At 40.5% G+C, this 16,919-nt stretch overlaps 1 protein-coding gene across 1 annotated transcript; it reads right to left on the bottom strand.

Moving 5' to 3' along the window:
- Positions 1–3,312: 3,312 nt before the first annotated feature.
- Positions 3,313–14,002, bottom strand: apobec2a (apolipoprotein B mRNA editing enzyme, catalytic polypeptide-like 2a). The gene is made up of 4 exons (XM_071537398.1): positions 13,785–14,002; positions 6,968–7,192; positions 5,551–5,894; positions 3,313–3,807 (listed from the first exon to the last, which is right to left on the bottom strand). Exons 1-3 carry the CDS (start codon positions 14,000–14,002, stop codon positions 5,591–5,593), a joined length of 747 nt encoding a protein of 248 aa, XP_071393499.1. The 3' UTR covers positions 3,313–3,807; positions 5,551–5,590.
- Between the last annotated feature and the right edge of the window lie 2,917 nt (positions 14,003–16,919).

Genomic DNA, 16,919 nt, shown 5'->3' with positions numbered 1-16,919 from the left:
CATTGGGGTGAGTAGATAATGACTGAATTTTCATTTTTGGGTGAACTATTCCTTTAAACAAACGTGATTGGACTGCAGACCAACAACTCACATTGTATAGAATACACTGTGGGTGGGACAAAATATCGATACTGGAATATATCGTCTTGCGATACGTTATCGATACACTGGCGCCAAATATCGATATTTTTTATTAAAACATGCAGGCGCTCTGAACGGATTCCCCCGCATTAAGCCTGTTACCATTTTGAATTACCAGAGTCACTACTTAATGACTCCTTGTGGTGGCGCTTATCAAATGAATGAGGGTAAAGTGAACTGAAGTTAACTAACTTGCGGTGAAGAAGACGAATAACTCACTCAAGGGGAAAACGGCGGACAGCGGGGGAAAGCAAATCAGAGAGGCACCCAGGGGGTTCCCCAAGCGCCGTCTACTCACCTCTGTCTGGCCGGCTACTTTTATAACTGAATGTCACTAAACGTACACACTATCAGAATTTGGTAGTGACAACCGAATTTATGAATGAGAGTGACTGCGCATATGTATGGTACATACTGGAGCAGACTGAAGTAAAATGACTAGACTGTGTCTGTACGGTTAACAGGAGTCACTCCATTCCTCCGATCTCGCGATGGCTCTGGCTATGGAAATAATGTCTGTAACCATAGTAACGTTTACCACTGCCTGTATTTTCAGTTTGTTTGACACCAGTAACACCAGTAACCAGAGGCGTGAATTTATCCATAAGATCTTAATAAACCGCCACTGACAGCGGCGTCACTTTCTCTTTTTCCACCGCAGGAACTTGATACTTTTAACCGCAACATCTGGGCCGAGACCGCAGAACTGGTAGGAGCAACTGCAATGTTGAGGAATATAAAATTTGAGAATGTCCCACAACACTTACCTCCGTCTCTTTCAAATTAAGGATGATAATGTTACGTAACATAACGAGTGTCGCGCCACGTAACAACCAGTTGTCCAGTCCCGTTCTGGTTCACACTACTAACCGAAACCGCTGTCAAATTGGGTAGTCAGGACCTGATTTTTTCAGAAAGTGAGTTTGGTTATAGAATGCGGTTGTCACTCTCCTTAATAACCGAACTGCGTGTGAAATTGCAAGGAGAGTTGTGAGTTTCATAGAGGTTTCAAAACTGAAGCGTTACAGCTGAAACTACTGTATAACGCTAAATACAAGGCATTAGCTGAGGAGATCATTTTAGGGGCTTCATGTAACGCTCCTAAAGAAATTCCTGGCCTTTGATGTTACCACCCAAGTTTAACCAAGTCCCACTGACTCTATTTTGCCAATGTTCAAAATATAAATGGGAGAAGTAAAGGGAGGAAAAGGGAAAGATTAGAGGGACTTCTGTTTTAGGAGGTTTGTTAAAGCCAGTATGCAGGTGTTATGACCATGTAAAATTGGGGGCATTTTGCCACTGCAAACATCCCTTAGCCGGCTACTTTTCCCATCTGGCTGGCTACTCAAAAATTTGGGGAACCCCCTGGGCACCACAGTTCCTGCTTTTTGTCTTTTTAGGGGTATTTTTTCTTCTTCAGTTACACAGATATCGTGATGTATCGCAGATGAATTGTCTTGCAATATATCGAGTATCGCAGAATCGCTGTATCGTGATACCATCGTTATCGTGGGCAACGTATCGTGATAGTATCGAATCGTGAGTTACTCTGTGATTCCCACCCCTAGAATACACAGCACAGTGCCTGCACCTAATAAGCTACACTTTGACAAGTACTGACAAACAGGATTATCTTTAACTCCAATTTAAGAATTCTACCATACTCCGATTACAGGATTGTGATAATGCTCTTAGTCGAAAAAAGCATAATCACTCCCAAATGGGACAGAAGAAATTTAGGAATTATGCCACAGTTCCTGTTTGCATGTCTTCAGCATCAAATTTGTTTGTGTTTCACAGCTAAATGGGAATATCAAAATTCCTTGTAATAGCCACAATATAGGACGTCCATCTATGCCGTGTGCAAAATTTTGTGAAGATTGGATCAACTTAAGAAGAGAAATATAGAAAACAAAGGGTTTTGCATAAAACTGTCATTGCTGAAATTGAAAACAATATGAGCAATGGATTTCTGTTGAGCCACAGAATCTGAGTGATTTCTCTAGGACTTCTCTGAGGTACAGTTCTTTTTAACGCAGAAGAAGAAGAAGAGGGAGAATCCAAACAAAAACAGTATGGTTCCATGACCTGCCGTGCTTCGACCCCTAAATATCAGCGATAAATCAATTATAATAGTTAGTGAAATTAAATATGATAAAAAAATAGACAGGAAAATTTAAGATCCCTAGAACGCTAACTTAAAAAAAAACAGTAATCTTGATTTTTACAACGACTTTCTTGAAGAGGAGTTGTAAGATCATGTATGTTGTTGGTGTGTCCCATCGGTTAATTAAGACTTGTCTCTTAGTTATGAATGGAGGCTGGGACTGTCAGCATTCAGTTTTTAATACATGCTTGTTGGACTGAACTATTTTATCTTCCTCATCAACTATGAGGAGCTTATTGGTTATGTTTATATGCACAGAGAATTCTTAACCTTCTTAACCTGGTTACTCAAGTAACCTGGTTATGGTTTGAAGCATGTAACTGGGTTAGAATAGTCCAGTATAAGCTCATACTCTGATTATGAGAAACCTGGTTGATACCTGGTTTACTCCCTTATTAAACAGGTTACAGTGGCTTGGAAACATCTTACTGCTTTCACTTTTGATTTCACCGTCTGTCAAACTCACTTTCACAGTATTATGGGTACATTTTGATGTCAACAAAATTTGGTTTCCATGGACTATAACTATGATGTGTATTCTATTTAAATGGCTATAAAACCCATTATGACGCTTGTTATTTTAAATATGTGCTTGAAGGCTCATGTTCTTTGAGTTCCCTTATAGAAATGGAAATAGAACATTTCCATCAGCACCACAGTGTGCTACCCAGTATCAACATTAAACATGCTATACATGAGGCATGCAATATGCAGAATGAGAGGAGGCAGTGACACATGGCAAGCAATGCAAAATAAAATAAACAGAATATTGATTTATTTCAATAAAACCATATGACATCAAATCGGGTCTAGTTTATCATCAGTAATCTTTATTGTGTGTATCTGCTACATCTTAAACTTTGAAAAGTGCAACTCTAATATGTAACGCTCTATTATAAACTCTTTTATAAAAAATCATATTAAAATGATTTATTCAAATAGTGCGCAGATGTAACTTTATTTCAATGCTGTAGAAAAAAAAGGTTTTTAATCTTTCAGTTAAAATAAATGCAAACAACAAAACAAAATCTGTTTTAATATGAATCACATGGACAGCATTATTGTAGCTTATGAAAATAGGTGTTAAAACAGAGGCTTGCATGACTATTTAATTGTTGTTTAGGCTTATGTTGTAACATATTTTTTGGAGCCATTTATGAACTACATTTTAATGGACAAACTCCTAGTGTTTCCTATGCATGTTGATGTTCCAGAGAAGATCCAGAGAAGAACTGGAGGACTGCAGCAGTCAAACCAGGACAAAATGCCAGATCGCTGCCTGATGTAGTGGGGATGGTCTTCCTCTGACTTTGTCATAATGTGTAAAGCAAGTGTGATGTGGTCATACACACACTAGACAACAGGCAACACACACACACACACATCGAGTCATACACACACACACATCTACTATTGATTCATGTACACATCACTATGCTATGAGTGAAAAAGTAGTGGTGACGATCAAGGGATGGACAAATTCTGGGTCAACTGGATTCCTGGGTCAACAGAGAGAGTGGGGAGAAACAACAAAGAGCATGAACCCATCTCTTGGGTCTTTCAATATTTTCACCATATAAATAAATGTAACCATAAACTTAAGCCTCAAACTTGAAAGACACAGTTGCCACAGTTTTACCTTTGCCACTATGCCCAATATCCAGTGTCCTGTGTTTCCTAATTGTTGCTAACCTGTTTTTTGTGGATTAGGGCCACACGAAACATTTCTTTGAGTTCTGAGTTTAATGTCAGAATAAAGTCAGAACTTTTTTTCTCAGAATTCTGACTTTAATCTCAAAATTCTGACTTTAAACTCAGAATTCTGACAGTCAATCCTTGACTTTTTACACATTTTCTTCTGCTAAAACATTTGTTCAAAATGTATTGATTTGGGATTTTTGGTCAAATGCAAAGTACTCCTTTCTATCATATAATTTATGTGTAAGTTCCAATACCATGAAAATCTAGTTTGCACCGCTTTTCTCTCTCTCTGGCTATAATGTCTCACTGGCAAAAACATTTAATTCTTGACCTTTTGGCAGTAAGACATTCTGAATATATTTTCTTCTCAAAATTGCACTAATTGTACCTTTATTGCTAGTAAATATCCCAGATCCCTTCATACATTCTACATTTCTACTACATTCTACTTCTACATTTGAATGAGGTTTTAGGATGTTGTTTGGAGCACAGTGAGGAATACCTGTGAGACTTATGGCATTAGTGCATTCGGTTCCAGTTCCTGTGCTTTCAAAGATTTTTGGTTTTAAAAAAAGTAGCCTGCAGAGGGCGCACTTGTTGGTAGTAGCAGGCTTGCCCCTGCCTATTTTTCTCTTGCCTCATTCTTCCACACGTTCCCTTGTTCTTCCTGCCTCATTTTCATTTCTACTTAATACAAAGTCTTTTTAATGCCTGTGGCCAGTTGACAGCTGTGTTAACTCAGCAGAACAGGGTTCTAACAGCAGCAGCAGTATCTTTTGGTCTTTCTGCCAGGCATCATCCTTTTAGCTTTGTCGGCCTTTTTTGTCCACAGGACATGATACAAACTCAGATGAATTTGTCTTTAATGTCCCTGCTCTCTGTGTAGCCAATGTCTTACACAAGAAATAATAAGTCTGGTATATAAAAACAGTGTGCTGAGTGAAAATATGAGGCTTCCAATCCTCACACATACATTTCCATGTGACCAATTACACCATCCAACCAATTTTTTGATAGCGGCCCCTCTTTAAAGGTCCCATATTATAGGAATTCAAATTTGTATACATATATGATCAAAGATGTTTAATGAATACATTGTTAAAATGTGATTTTGTTCGAGTAGTTAAATTTAACGTTATTGAATTTTCAAAAATCCACCCTTTTTCCAGGCAGTTTCACAATAACTCTGGTAAACACATCACACAACTGGACTTGATCCTGATTGGCTCCCCTCGCTAAAGAATTACCGAAATCCTTCTAATCAGGCCAGTTTGCAGCATTTGAATTGGAAAGCCTCCACTCAGCTGGTTTACCAATCAGGGTTCAGTATTGTGAGTCACGTCTTCAAATTCATAACTAATTCAATCCATCTTTTAACTAAACTACATTTATTTGTAAAACATCATGAAGGACATTATTCTTATCCTGAGCCATAGCAATTTCATCATGAAAACTGAATGTTATGGAACCTTTAACCAATTCAGTCTAAAGCCAAGGAACAAAAAACACACACACCCAGGGAAAGAAGACTGCCTGCTCACTTTTAGGATGTGGTTGTGCTCTCCCGTACACTCACTGTGGTCACTGCAGAATGTCAGACAGCTTCTCTTGGTAATACTCGTAGTTGTCCTTGCAGTCCTCCCAGAGGTTCAGGGGCTCGTCCTCGTTCTCCACAAACGTGTCCCAGATGTAGGAGAAGTCCAGGGGCTTCATCACCCTCAGCTTGCAGCCGGCGGCGTGCAAGGCCTTCAGCCCGGCCTGGATCTCGGGTTCCTCCCACTCGAACAGCCGAGCGGCGAAGATGCTCAGCTTGAGGCCCTTCCTGGCCCTCAAGACTTCGGCTATTTTGGAGGCACAAGCTGAGCAGGGACTGGAGGAGACGTACCTGAGGAGGGGGAGGTGGGTTTGAACGAAGGGAGTAGATATTTGTAGTTGTTTGTCATTTTTTTCTTTCTTGGTGTTTCTTTATATACAGTACTGTGCAAAAGTCTTAGGCATATGTCAGAGATATCCATAAAGCGAAGATGCTTTCAAAACTAATGAAATGAAAAGTTTCTGAATATCAAAAATTTACAATAAACAGCAGTCTACTGACACACTAATGCAGAAAACAAATACACATCTAAGACTTCTAAGAAATGTATATAAAAACTCTAGGGTGCCTAAGACTTTTGCACAGTACTGTAATTGTCCACCTAATTAATGAAACTAATTTGTTCACACTTTCTCTGACTACCATATCTGTAATGCATTATAAGGGCAGTCATAGGAAATTATAATGCACTCACAAAGCTTTACGACAATGTGACTTAGAATTAATTAAAATTACAAGCATCTTACGGATGTTTATGACTAATTATCTATCAGAGGTTGTCCTGTTAAGATTAAAAGTTTGTCTGGCAATAGATAACTGATAGATAACTAGTTATAAACATTCACAAGATGCTTGTACTTACATTTCACTCTAAATTGCATGTGTAATGTTTCATGAGTGCTGACATAATGCATCAGTAAACGTGTTCTCATACGCATGGCCAAAACACATTACAAGTGCATTATAATTCCTTATGAGTGTCTTTTTAATACACTATAGATATGGCAGTCATAGATAGTGTCTGTGTAAAGATTTCAGACAGGCTACTTATTATGGGACATTACGTCACCAAGTATTAATGCATTATTTACATCAAAACAGTTGATAATATAATTGCTAATGCTTAATGTACTTAGAGGATTATTATTTGTATTATTTTCAACCTGGGCCTTATTTTCTGAACTGGAGGTACAAAAAAGCTCTATAGTGAAGTAAGTGATGGAATTTTGAACATCATCAATCATCATGATGGCAAAAACTAGGAAAATACGTCCCAGGTTGAAAAAAATTAAAATTATCCTTTAATTTGGCACATTATATCACATTTGACACATACCATCTGACAGTCTAAGCTAGCTATGTACCAGGTGACTGTGTATTTGAGTGCGGGGTCATAGTCAGGCAGGCTCTGTATAAAGAAGGCCTCCTCAGAATGGGGGCCGGTATGCTCGTCTTCCAGGCTGCCCCTCAGCAGCCCGTCAGCTCCATCCCCCTTGTCCACCAGATAACACAGGATGGTCTTGTTGCGGCCGGACGAGTACTCCACATTCTTGAACTGAAACTTGAAGAGGAAAGGATCAATCCGGTCCCTGTGTAAGAGAGGATAGTGAAGAAAACATTGGGATTTTTCACTTTTACTTGGGTCATTTGAGACCTTTGAGAAGCATAAAACGTTTTTGTTTTATTTGTATTTGAGATCAAAATGACATCCCTACCACTGACAATCAACTTGTGTTTTTATAACCTTTCTGTTCTGTTGCAGTGCAATTGAATAGTATTTTATCCGCTAGCTGGGGTCAAGCATTGGTCAGGAGGCCTTCAGAGCGATAAGGTTTACTTGCCCCCAGTTAAACTCTCACATTATGTAACTTTGCCTCAGTAGGTGCTGTGAGATGAGACTGGACTGAGACACAGACAGCTGACACACCATGCTCCTGAAAAGACCATAGATACTGTTGGACACATTAACATTCAAAAGGCCAAGCAGCCACAGTCAGTTGATAGAAATATCTGTCCCTCCTTGAGGTTTCCTAGACCCTCTTTCTGTACAAACCAGTGTTGTCAGACTTTCAAAATCACACCACAAAATTCTAGTAGTCTAATAATATTTCTCCCCCTTCAACATGTTGGCCTTCTCTTAGTCCCACGAAATCCACTGGCCTTTCTAGTGTTAATTATTGTTAATTAACATGTTGTCTTGTATGGAGTTTTATTAGTTGGTGGTAAAGTAAGTAATCTAGATTATCCAGAAGGTTTTTTACCCCAGTGTTCTGCCTCCACATATACTATTGACTAGCTACAGTGACCAACACACATTTCTCTTCTAGATGTTCAGATGGGTATTTGTACTTAAAACACAAGGAATCAAGTATCCAGGTTACATTCTACATTACAAAACAGCCTAGAACCTGCAGACTTGATTTACACATGTCCCTAGCTTGGAATATATGCCAGTTCATGATATGCTTCATTGGGCATTCTCTTTTAAACATTTAGACAACAGTATCCCCAACAGGATGTTTAACATGCCTCTAAGTTACACACAACCAAGGCACCTGTGTCTGTCGTATTAGCAAAAGAGACATGGAGGAGGAGGGCTGGTGAGATGGGATGGGGGGTCGGGTGGAAACTTGTGCTGTGAGGGCAGACGAATACAACAGCCAACATGGCAAGGCAAGGCCCGAGCTAATTTTAGGGCATCAGCATGGCCAAGAGTGGAATTCCAGCTCTTTATTATTAGACCTGTGACTGAGCTCTTATTAACCAGCCCAGGCCCAAGACATGGAGATGCATTTCCTGTCCAAACTTTGTATCTTCACCTTATTTATCAGCACAGTTAGTTGCCTTTATGTTTTTACCAAGTAACAAAACTTTCTGAGCTGGAAAAACTGGTCATTTTTTATGCTGAATCTAGTTAAGGAATGACGGAATTAGTGATACAGAATATATTACATTTGGTGTCAGCTAAATAGAGTAGATTCCTCATTTTGCATATTAACTTCACTGTCCTTGCAGTGAGCTCAAAAGATGAGCAAACAGAAATGAGCAATGATGAGCAAACTAATCTAATCTATTTTGGTTAGGAATCAGCCATTTTGTTAGTCGTGCTAATAGTAGCTTGTTGTTTCTTTGCTAATTGCTGACGTAGAGTCAATCATTAATACGTGTTTGTTTGCATTTAATTTAACTAGAAAAGCCTAAAATTTCTGAAGGACGTTTTTTGTACGTATGCCTGCACACTTGTAGCTTGGAAAGTTAAAAAGTTTGAATTATTACCAAATTAAAGGAATAATCTGTAACGGGCCAAGACGGACTACAGCATGTGGTGGTGTATTCCAGCAAGGCTCTCACCACCACAGAATGACGCTAGTCCGCATTCAACAGAGAGCTATGGGCTATAGTGTGGGCTGTGTCAATGTAGGCACTATATTAGACTAACATTGTTCACGATCGTGTCGGATCATTGGCCTCTGCTGGGCCTCAGACACATGACTATTGTCAATGACCTTACAGGAAGAAGAACCCGATGGATCCTTGAACTGAATTGGGCCATCGAGCACAAGGATGGCCGGCACCATACCAATGCCGACGCTCTCTCTCAGAGACCACTGGAGCCCCAGGGCCCTTCTGGGAACACAGATGCAGAGGGAGCAGTAGTCTAAGTGAATGCCATTGACTCCCACAACAAACCACCTGAGTCCCTGAACCCACATATGAACTCAGACTCTCCGGGAGACAACACTATGACCACTGACCCTCACCACAGAGGAGCAGCTGGGGGAGACCCACAACAGTTCATGGGATGGCCTGTATTTCAGGTAAGCGCTCTCACATGGGGCAGGAATGAGAGACCTTCAGCAGAATTCGGCAGAGTTTTAAACTTGGTTGAGAATGGAGCACCGAGGACACCATGTGGGGAAATGAGGGGAGCTTCTCGCTGGCTGAGAAAGCTTATTTCAGGTTGTTATTCCCTCTGCTCTTGTTCCTGATGTGCTACAACCTTTACATGGAGGCCCCGCAGTAGCCCACTTCTCAGCAGAGGATGAGAAAGCCAGACAGGGCTGTTACTGGCCTTCCATGTTCAAGGACATTCAAAGCTGGTGTGACCAGTGTGTGGCCTGTCAGACTCACCAGGCCCCAGTTCCATGACATCGAGCGCCCATGGGGGGGTCGCAGGTGACCCATGCATTTCAAAGGGTAGCGACATGATTATTCTGGAGCTGCCCATGACATAGGGGAACTAAGGGGAACAGATATGTATTAGTTGTGGATGACTACTTTACCAAGTTTGTGAATCTATATGCCTTGCATAATCAGACAGCACAAACAGTGGCCCAGTGTCTATTTGATGACTATGTACTGACATACAGAGTTCCGAGTCATTGGTATGAGGTTACAGTTTCAGCATTTAGCTGATGCTCTTGTCCAAAGCAACTGTAAATGGGTAAGCAGGTAGGGTTCAGGACAGGTGTATTGCAGAAATTGAACCTGGGACCATTCACTTATGGAGAGGCCAGCACTTGAAGATTTCTCATGTCACCTGGTGTTAAAAAAAAAGGTGCCCATTGGTAGGCTCAACATCTGTTGTTTTGAATCAAACATTTGATTGGCTTGCTTGTGCCTGGGGCTCAGGCAGGAGGTAGACCCTGCCTCACAACAAAAATGCTCAATATGTGCCATTGGAAGCAGCCTCCGAGAAGCATCTACCTGCAGGTCTAAAACTGACCTTCCGGCTCTGCAGGTGGATGATATTGAAGGCCTAACCGGGACCAGTTTACCAAGCTTGGTAACTGAAGCAACATCAGGATGATTATTTCACTGAAAGCAGAGAAGCTATCATTAGCCTGTAAACACGCTACCTTTATTGTCTAAATCAAGCAAGCTGATGTTTGCTAGTTAAAGATCCAGTGCAATGATTTCAACTGAACCAGAGTTTGAGGTTGATTTCTAACACTATGAGCATCATTTTATTCAGTTTATCTAAGGATCTAATAATCGCAATCTCAGTTAGATTGAGGATTCTCAATCGGGAGACCCGGGTTTGATTCGCGGCAGGGATGCTTCCACAAAATTCAATGTCAAAGGGTTGCTAGACTCTTAAGGGGGTTGCACACAGGACAGGAAGCGGCGCATCGCACCGCGTAGCGTGTAACGTTACAACTTAACAGTACATCCCATTACTCCCGCAATCTTCCTCTAAGCTGCCGGCTTTCATTGGCTATCCTTGAATAATCTGTGATTGATGCCATATAATTCCGGATATTTACCTACTTCATTGATTAACCGTTCATCATCCATCGTTTGTTTTGTTTTTTTTGAGGGCCATTCATAAAGTGAATGAATGGATATACTGGATAGCCTACATTTATTTGATTTACTAGGCGATCATTTTTTTAGATGGAAAACAAGTCAGACAAAGTCAGACAAAATAAAAACAAGTTATTGTTTTTTATCTTGCTACTTCTGTTCACAATGATAAATTTCAAGCCGCAAGGCTGACGTCATTCGATTTACGAGGTCTATTGTCTGACAGACTATGGGACACCTGATTAACTATGCAGAGTGTCGACCAATAAGAGCATCCATTAAAACCTGGGTGTAAGTGACAGGGAGAGTTTCTCAAAAGGCGTTTTTTTCCACAATGCTCACAGTTATAATAATTTGGGTAACTTACAATAACAGGTCCTTTGTTAAAGGGTCTATCTGTAATTTCTACTACTACTGTCGTAGTCCATTGAGCGAGACCATCATCAGCACGGTAGCGCCGGTTGGATTGTTTCAGAATCAACAACAATGAACGTTCTAACAGAGTTAGCGCATTTTTTTTTTTTGGCCATATTTGTTCACTTTGATTCACTCACTACCATTCGGGAACCTCAGCTGATATTTACTAGTCATGATATTACACTTAGGTAAAGCAGAAATATTTAACCTTTAAATTATACCATGTAATTGAGAAATGCACTTCTCATTGCACTGGACCTTTAACATTAATTTAATCACTCTTACATGGAATCCACAAGCACAAGATCATCTAGCTGAAGACGAAGCATGCGCACAAGGATGTACAAACACAGAGGTGACATGATTTTTCTCAATAAAACAAGATTTCTTGCTTTTGCAATAAACTGCACATCAATCAATATAATCTGATTTTGATGCCAGAAAAAATCGAGATGCTGAAGGAGAAGTTATTGAAGATATTGCAAAAGGGATTCATATGATCTCAGTCCTAGTCTCTACTCCAAAACACTAGCTAGCTAGTCATGATGTGACTACTACCCACTACAAATGCTAGTTTCTACTGGATACCTTAGCAGATGTGTTTACAGCAAGACAGTGACTTCCTGAAAAACATAATGGTCCATGGTCTGCTCAGTGCATTGGCCATACTCTCTGTGGAGTAGAAGCTTGTCAGAGACATTCCAGACTTCAACAGCAGAGTTATTGAAGATTTTGGACCTACTTAAGGACATTGGAGCAAAATCTTTGTAGCCTACAGAAAATATACTGACTGGCTCCTGACACGGTTTAGTTAAAAAAATAAAAAAAAAGGCGATGTTCTGCTTACTATACATACTTGCAATCAAAGATTGTTAATTACAAAATTGAATCAGAATCTTTTTAGTACTTAAGTTGGTACATATTGATGTTCTTAATGTATGTTTTGTCTGTGTGGTGGGTGACAAAAACCACCACTGTCCATACAGTAAGTAACATAGGTATTCCACACTATGCTCCATAATTCTGAGTCTTAGTCCGCCCTAAACCCTAAAATCCCATTAAGATGTATTGAAGGGACCTCAGAACCATTCACTCTGATAAGGTTTGTCAAATTTCTACTGAGAAGAGCTGTCCCAAATCAGGCTTTATTGTTAACCAAAGTATTCAAACACCAAGTCCTAATTATCTCTTTAACTGTGTTGTGGGTGATTATTTTCACACAGAATGATTGCAAATGAGAGAAGCACAAAACATTGATGTCATTTTTTCAGACTGAAACTCCCTCCAAGCTCCCTCTAAAATGTCTATCAACCACAAAAAGGTCTGACCAAATTCAATGTGAAAAATGCATGAAAATGTATAAAATCAAATAAAGGGCGAATTCTTTTTCACAGCACTGTAGGCCTATGTGTATACAGTATGTACTGTATGAGGAATTAACCTTGCAAAAGAAATTAAGTCTAAATCTACCTCATTGAATCAGACACATCACTGCCCAAGGGGACTTGTATTACATTCTTAACCTGTAAACTTTCAGACAGTTCTATATGTCACAAATCTCAAAGATGTTTCTATCTTGGTCGTGAATTAGTTAAGAATCAAATCAGCCTTCCTGAAGTTAACTCAAGTCATCTCTATCTGCATTCCAGTGTCAGCCTATGGGAACAGTGGATCCCTACTGATCACTACTGTCACCTAACTTTGGGTGAGGCTCTAGATTGCAGTTACAATCATGGTTCAGGTGGGTGTCAAATTTAGGTCTGTTGGAAAACTGTATTGTACGAGTAGAGACAACTTACAGAAATTTGAATAAAAGAAAGACTACAAATCTGCCTAGAGAAATGTGAATATACACTACCAGTCAAAAGTTTGGACACACCACATTTTTCTTTATTTTTACTATTTTCCACATTTTAGAATAATAGTAAAGACATAAAAACTATGAAATAACACAAATGGAATTATGCAGTGACCAAAAAAGTGTTAAACAAATCAAAACTATCTTATATTTTCAGATTCTTTAAAGTAGCCGCCCTATGGAAAGGCAAAGGCTTTGGAAAGAAATTCATACATAAGCATCAACTTCACTATTTATATTTGTCTAAGAAACACATTTCAAGCATTTAAGCAGAAGCCTTTAGATCAAAATGGCTTTAAGAGGATGAAAAACATAGAACTCTCAATCAGGTGTCTCCAAACTTTTGACTGGTCGTGTATGTGAGTGGAGAAGTGAAGGGGAAAAACAGCCCGACATCAGCTTGAGAAAAAGTGTTTAAATAAAGGAAAGGAAATATTAGTTATGATGAGGCAACACAGCCATGTGCGTTTTTGGTCCGCCCTTTGCTTTCTGTACAGCACTTTGAGACAATCCTGTTTGTTAAAAAAATGCTCTATAAATAAACTCCACTGTACATGAGACACTTTTGGGAAATTGAGTCCAGAGGTGCCATCACCTACCCTGTGATGATTTCAAATGGAGGCAGCTCCATCGGCTCAATCGGAAAATCCCCATTCTCGCTGTTAGCCACGGCGCCGTTGGTGGCCGCCGCCTCGGCCGCTGGGACCTCCTCGCTCTCCGCGGGCTTTCCTCCTTCGGCAGGAGCCTTGGTCGCGTCGGCCGGTTCTTTTTCTTTCCTCTCTTTTTTCCTCGTCTGCACACGGTTTCTGTCGGCCATGGTGATAGGGAATTACTTGTGTGTGTGTGTCTGTAGAAATAATAGGATTGGAGAGGAAAAAGGAAAGACGAGAGGTGGTGGCCAAAGTTTGAAGGTGAGGATAGAGATAGGAAATGAAGGGAAGAAAAGTTGAAAGTAGACACAAAAATGACAAAACAGGGAGAGTAGCAGAGAAGAGGAGGAGAGGAGGGAGGGAGGGAGTGGAATGGTAGATTGGGAAAGGGAGAGCGGAGCAGGAGAGTAGAGCGAGGGGCAAACCAGAGAGAGGCAGGCCTTCTAGACACTGGGGTTAGACTGATATATTGGTTTGCTCGTATATCGGGATGGTATTGGCCTTCCTGACTACAGCTAGTCAATATATTTTCATCATTATTATTATTTTTTACAAATCATTCCAGTGTTGTGTTGGAGGATCAGCAAATCTGCAATGAAACCTGCCTCACAAATGTTAGTGTCCCATAATGGTCTGAATGCTGTTTCAGGGGCTTACAATTCAAAACAATTCTGGAGGAAACACTGAATACTCATTATTTTTTGGCATGGAAATGGCAAATTTTAAGGATATTTTAAATATCGGCACAAAGTATTAGCTACCGGCAGCTTCAATGCAAAAGTACCAGTATCAGCTTTCAAAAAGCCATATCGGTCGAACCTTGCTAGACGCACACAGGCAGCTGCAGCTCAAAGACCAGACAGGTCTATTTAAAGACCCCAAAGGGTGGGACCCCCAGCTCCTGCGTTGCTGCAGAACTGTGTGTGTGTGTGTGTGTGTGTTTGCTTGTCTTTGCATTTTCACAGACCAGGTCAGATCGTAGTTTCTTTGTTCATATTGTCTACTGATGCACAAGAGATACAGTTGATAATAGGCCTAGATGTTGCTGGGGATGGTGGAAGACAAGGATTCTAGATATAAGTAAAGGCCTAATAAAAAGGTCTGGGTCATTGCTGTATAGGACTGTATAGGACTCTATAGGACTGTATAGGACTCTATAGGACTTAGCTATGATAACATCTATGATGGCAGAAGAGGTCCCAGTCAAAGTGGGTTAGTATCTCACAGGTATGTGGGGGAGTCGGCTTCACAGATTGATCTGGAGGATTGTGGGCTGTAGTTCAGTGGAGCCAGCATGAGCACCAGCTTAGCTTAAGCGAGTCCAAATTTGATCTTGTAGTTATTTGGAATCCAACAGAAAGTTATTTGGAATCCATGTTAAAAAAAGTCACATCAGGGAGCTTTCAAGACCAATGTTCCCTTGACATCCCCTTGACACATTGACCAAATAATATCTTGTCAGTCCCTACGTCTAATAATTTATCACAATGACCAAATAATAATATCTTGTCATCATCATTGTACACCATCTGTCTCCACATATTTCAATATATAATCAACATAAGCCAGGTTTCTGTTTGGTGGCAAATAATATTAGACGCAGGGACTGTCATTTAGTGAACTGATAGTAGCCTTTCTTCACTTGCCTCTTTGCATCTCTGCTTACAAATATGGAACTCATTCCCATTCCCTAGTGCCTGTTACCGCTTTAAGATTAATGGATATTGCAGGTGTCGTTGGGAACGTTGGGGTTTGTAAGCTGCTCGGACACCGGGCCAGAGAAAACGGGGCGATGCGTTCACAGAGGGGAGGACGGATTACGATGTGGATAGGGTGGTTGAGTTCTTCAGTCGAGAACATTGCCTTGGATTAGGGTTAGGGTTAGGGTTAGGGCTAACCCTTGACAGAGAGATGAGACCTTACCCCTGGGTTCAAGAGCTTCAGAAATAGAAACGAAAAGATCTATTATCCACACACCAAAGACTCCACTTATTAGAAGTCTGATTGGACATATTACCACAAAGGCCCGACAATGGTGACAAAGGACGTATTGTGTGTCCAGTACACAATGACATTCAGATTTGTGCATCAGAAATACCCAATGGTACCATCTTCTTCTTCCAATTTACAAATGTTAACAGTGGTAACATTTAGTTCAATTTGGGTTTAAATTCTGTTTAACATTAGCATGCAGTTGCTAGCTTTTGGTTCACACTTTGTCAACAGTAACCAATGAAAACTCCCCCATGGGTCTTTCTCTGTAATCTAATGCACTGGGGTTTTTCCATCACCCCACCAAGCCAAATCTCTCTCTCTCTCTCTCTCTCTCTCTCTCCCTCCCCCTCCCCTCCTCCCTCTCTCTCTCTGTGGGGGTACTGTATGTCTGGCTTAAAATATACAGTGCGTGGCAATTGAAAATGCCAAATGGCACACTTCGTTGTGGCACTATTCAAACCGCCCGTCAAGTATTCCGCACTTCATCATTCACTTAAAGAATTAATCCATCCTCAGATACTCTTACACTGCTAAATATAATCAATTTGTGATTATTGTTATTTTAATTCTTTGGTGTATCCGCTTTCCCTCAACCTGCCTCGTCTACTTTTACTTTTGTAACTGGGGCTGTACCTTTTTATCTGGGAGTAGTGATTTCCTACATTTCCCAGAATGCCTTTGAAAAAAACCCCAGAGAAGGGGAATGAATGTGTTGCTTTCAATCACTGGTGGGTGTGAAGGAACATAAATATAGCCGACTAGTTTGTGAACATCGGGGCGTGTCTATGACCGCGTCTGCACAACATGACTTGTGGTTGCATTGCATTCTGGTCTATTGAGGCTTCTGAGAAATTGGTCTCTCTGCCTCTTCTGTGATGGATTTCTCCCTGTATGCCTGTTGAACGTCTCTTGGTGCAAAATGGCGGCTCTAGAAAGAAGCCCTCACTCTTTGATTCTGAGGGACTGACACCAAAACCTGAAGTTTACCGCTGATGCTTTAGACAGCTGAAGAATGTTCTGTTGTCAAACTTCATTGCAGCTGCTGGACAATAACTCAGCGTGATGTCACCTTGTCTCTGTGTGGCCATT

This window comes from Centroberyx affinis, unplaced genomic scaffold (assembly GCF_046629955.1).
Source record: "Centroberyx affinis isolate AG114_WGS23_722 - 3 ecotype Tasmania unplaced genomic scaffold, CSIRO-AGI_Caff_v1 ptg003039l_1, whole genome shotgun sequence".
NCBI lineage: Eukaryota > Metazoa > Chordata > Actinopteri > Beryciformes > Berycidae > Centroberyx > Centroberyx affinis.
Note: the sequence above shows the minus strand (reverse complement) of the source record. Positions and strands in the feature narration are given on the sequence as shown.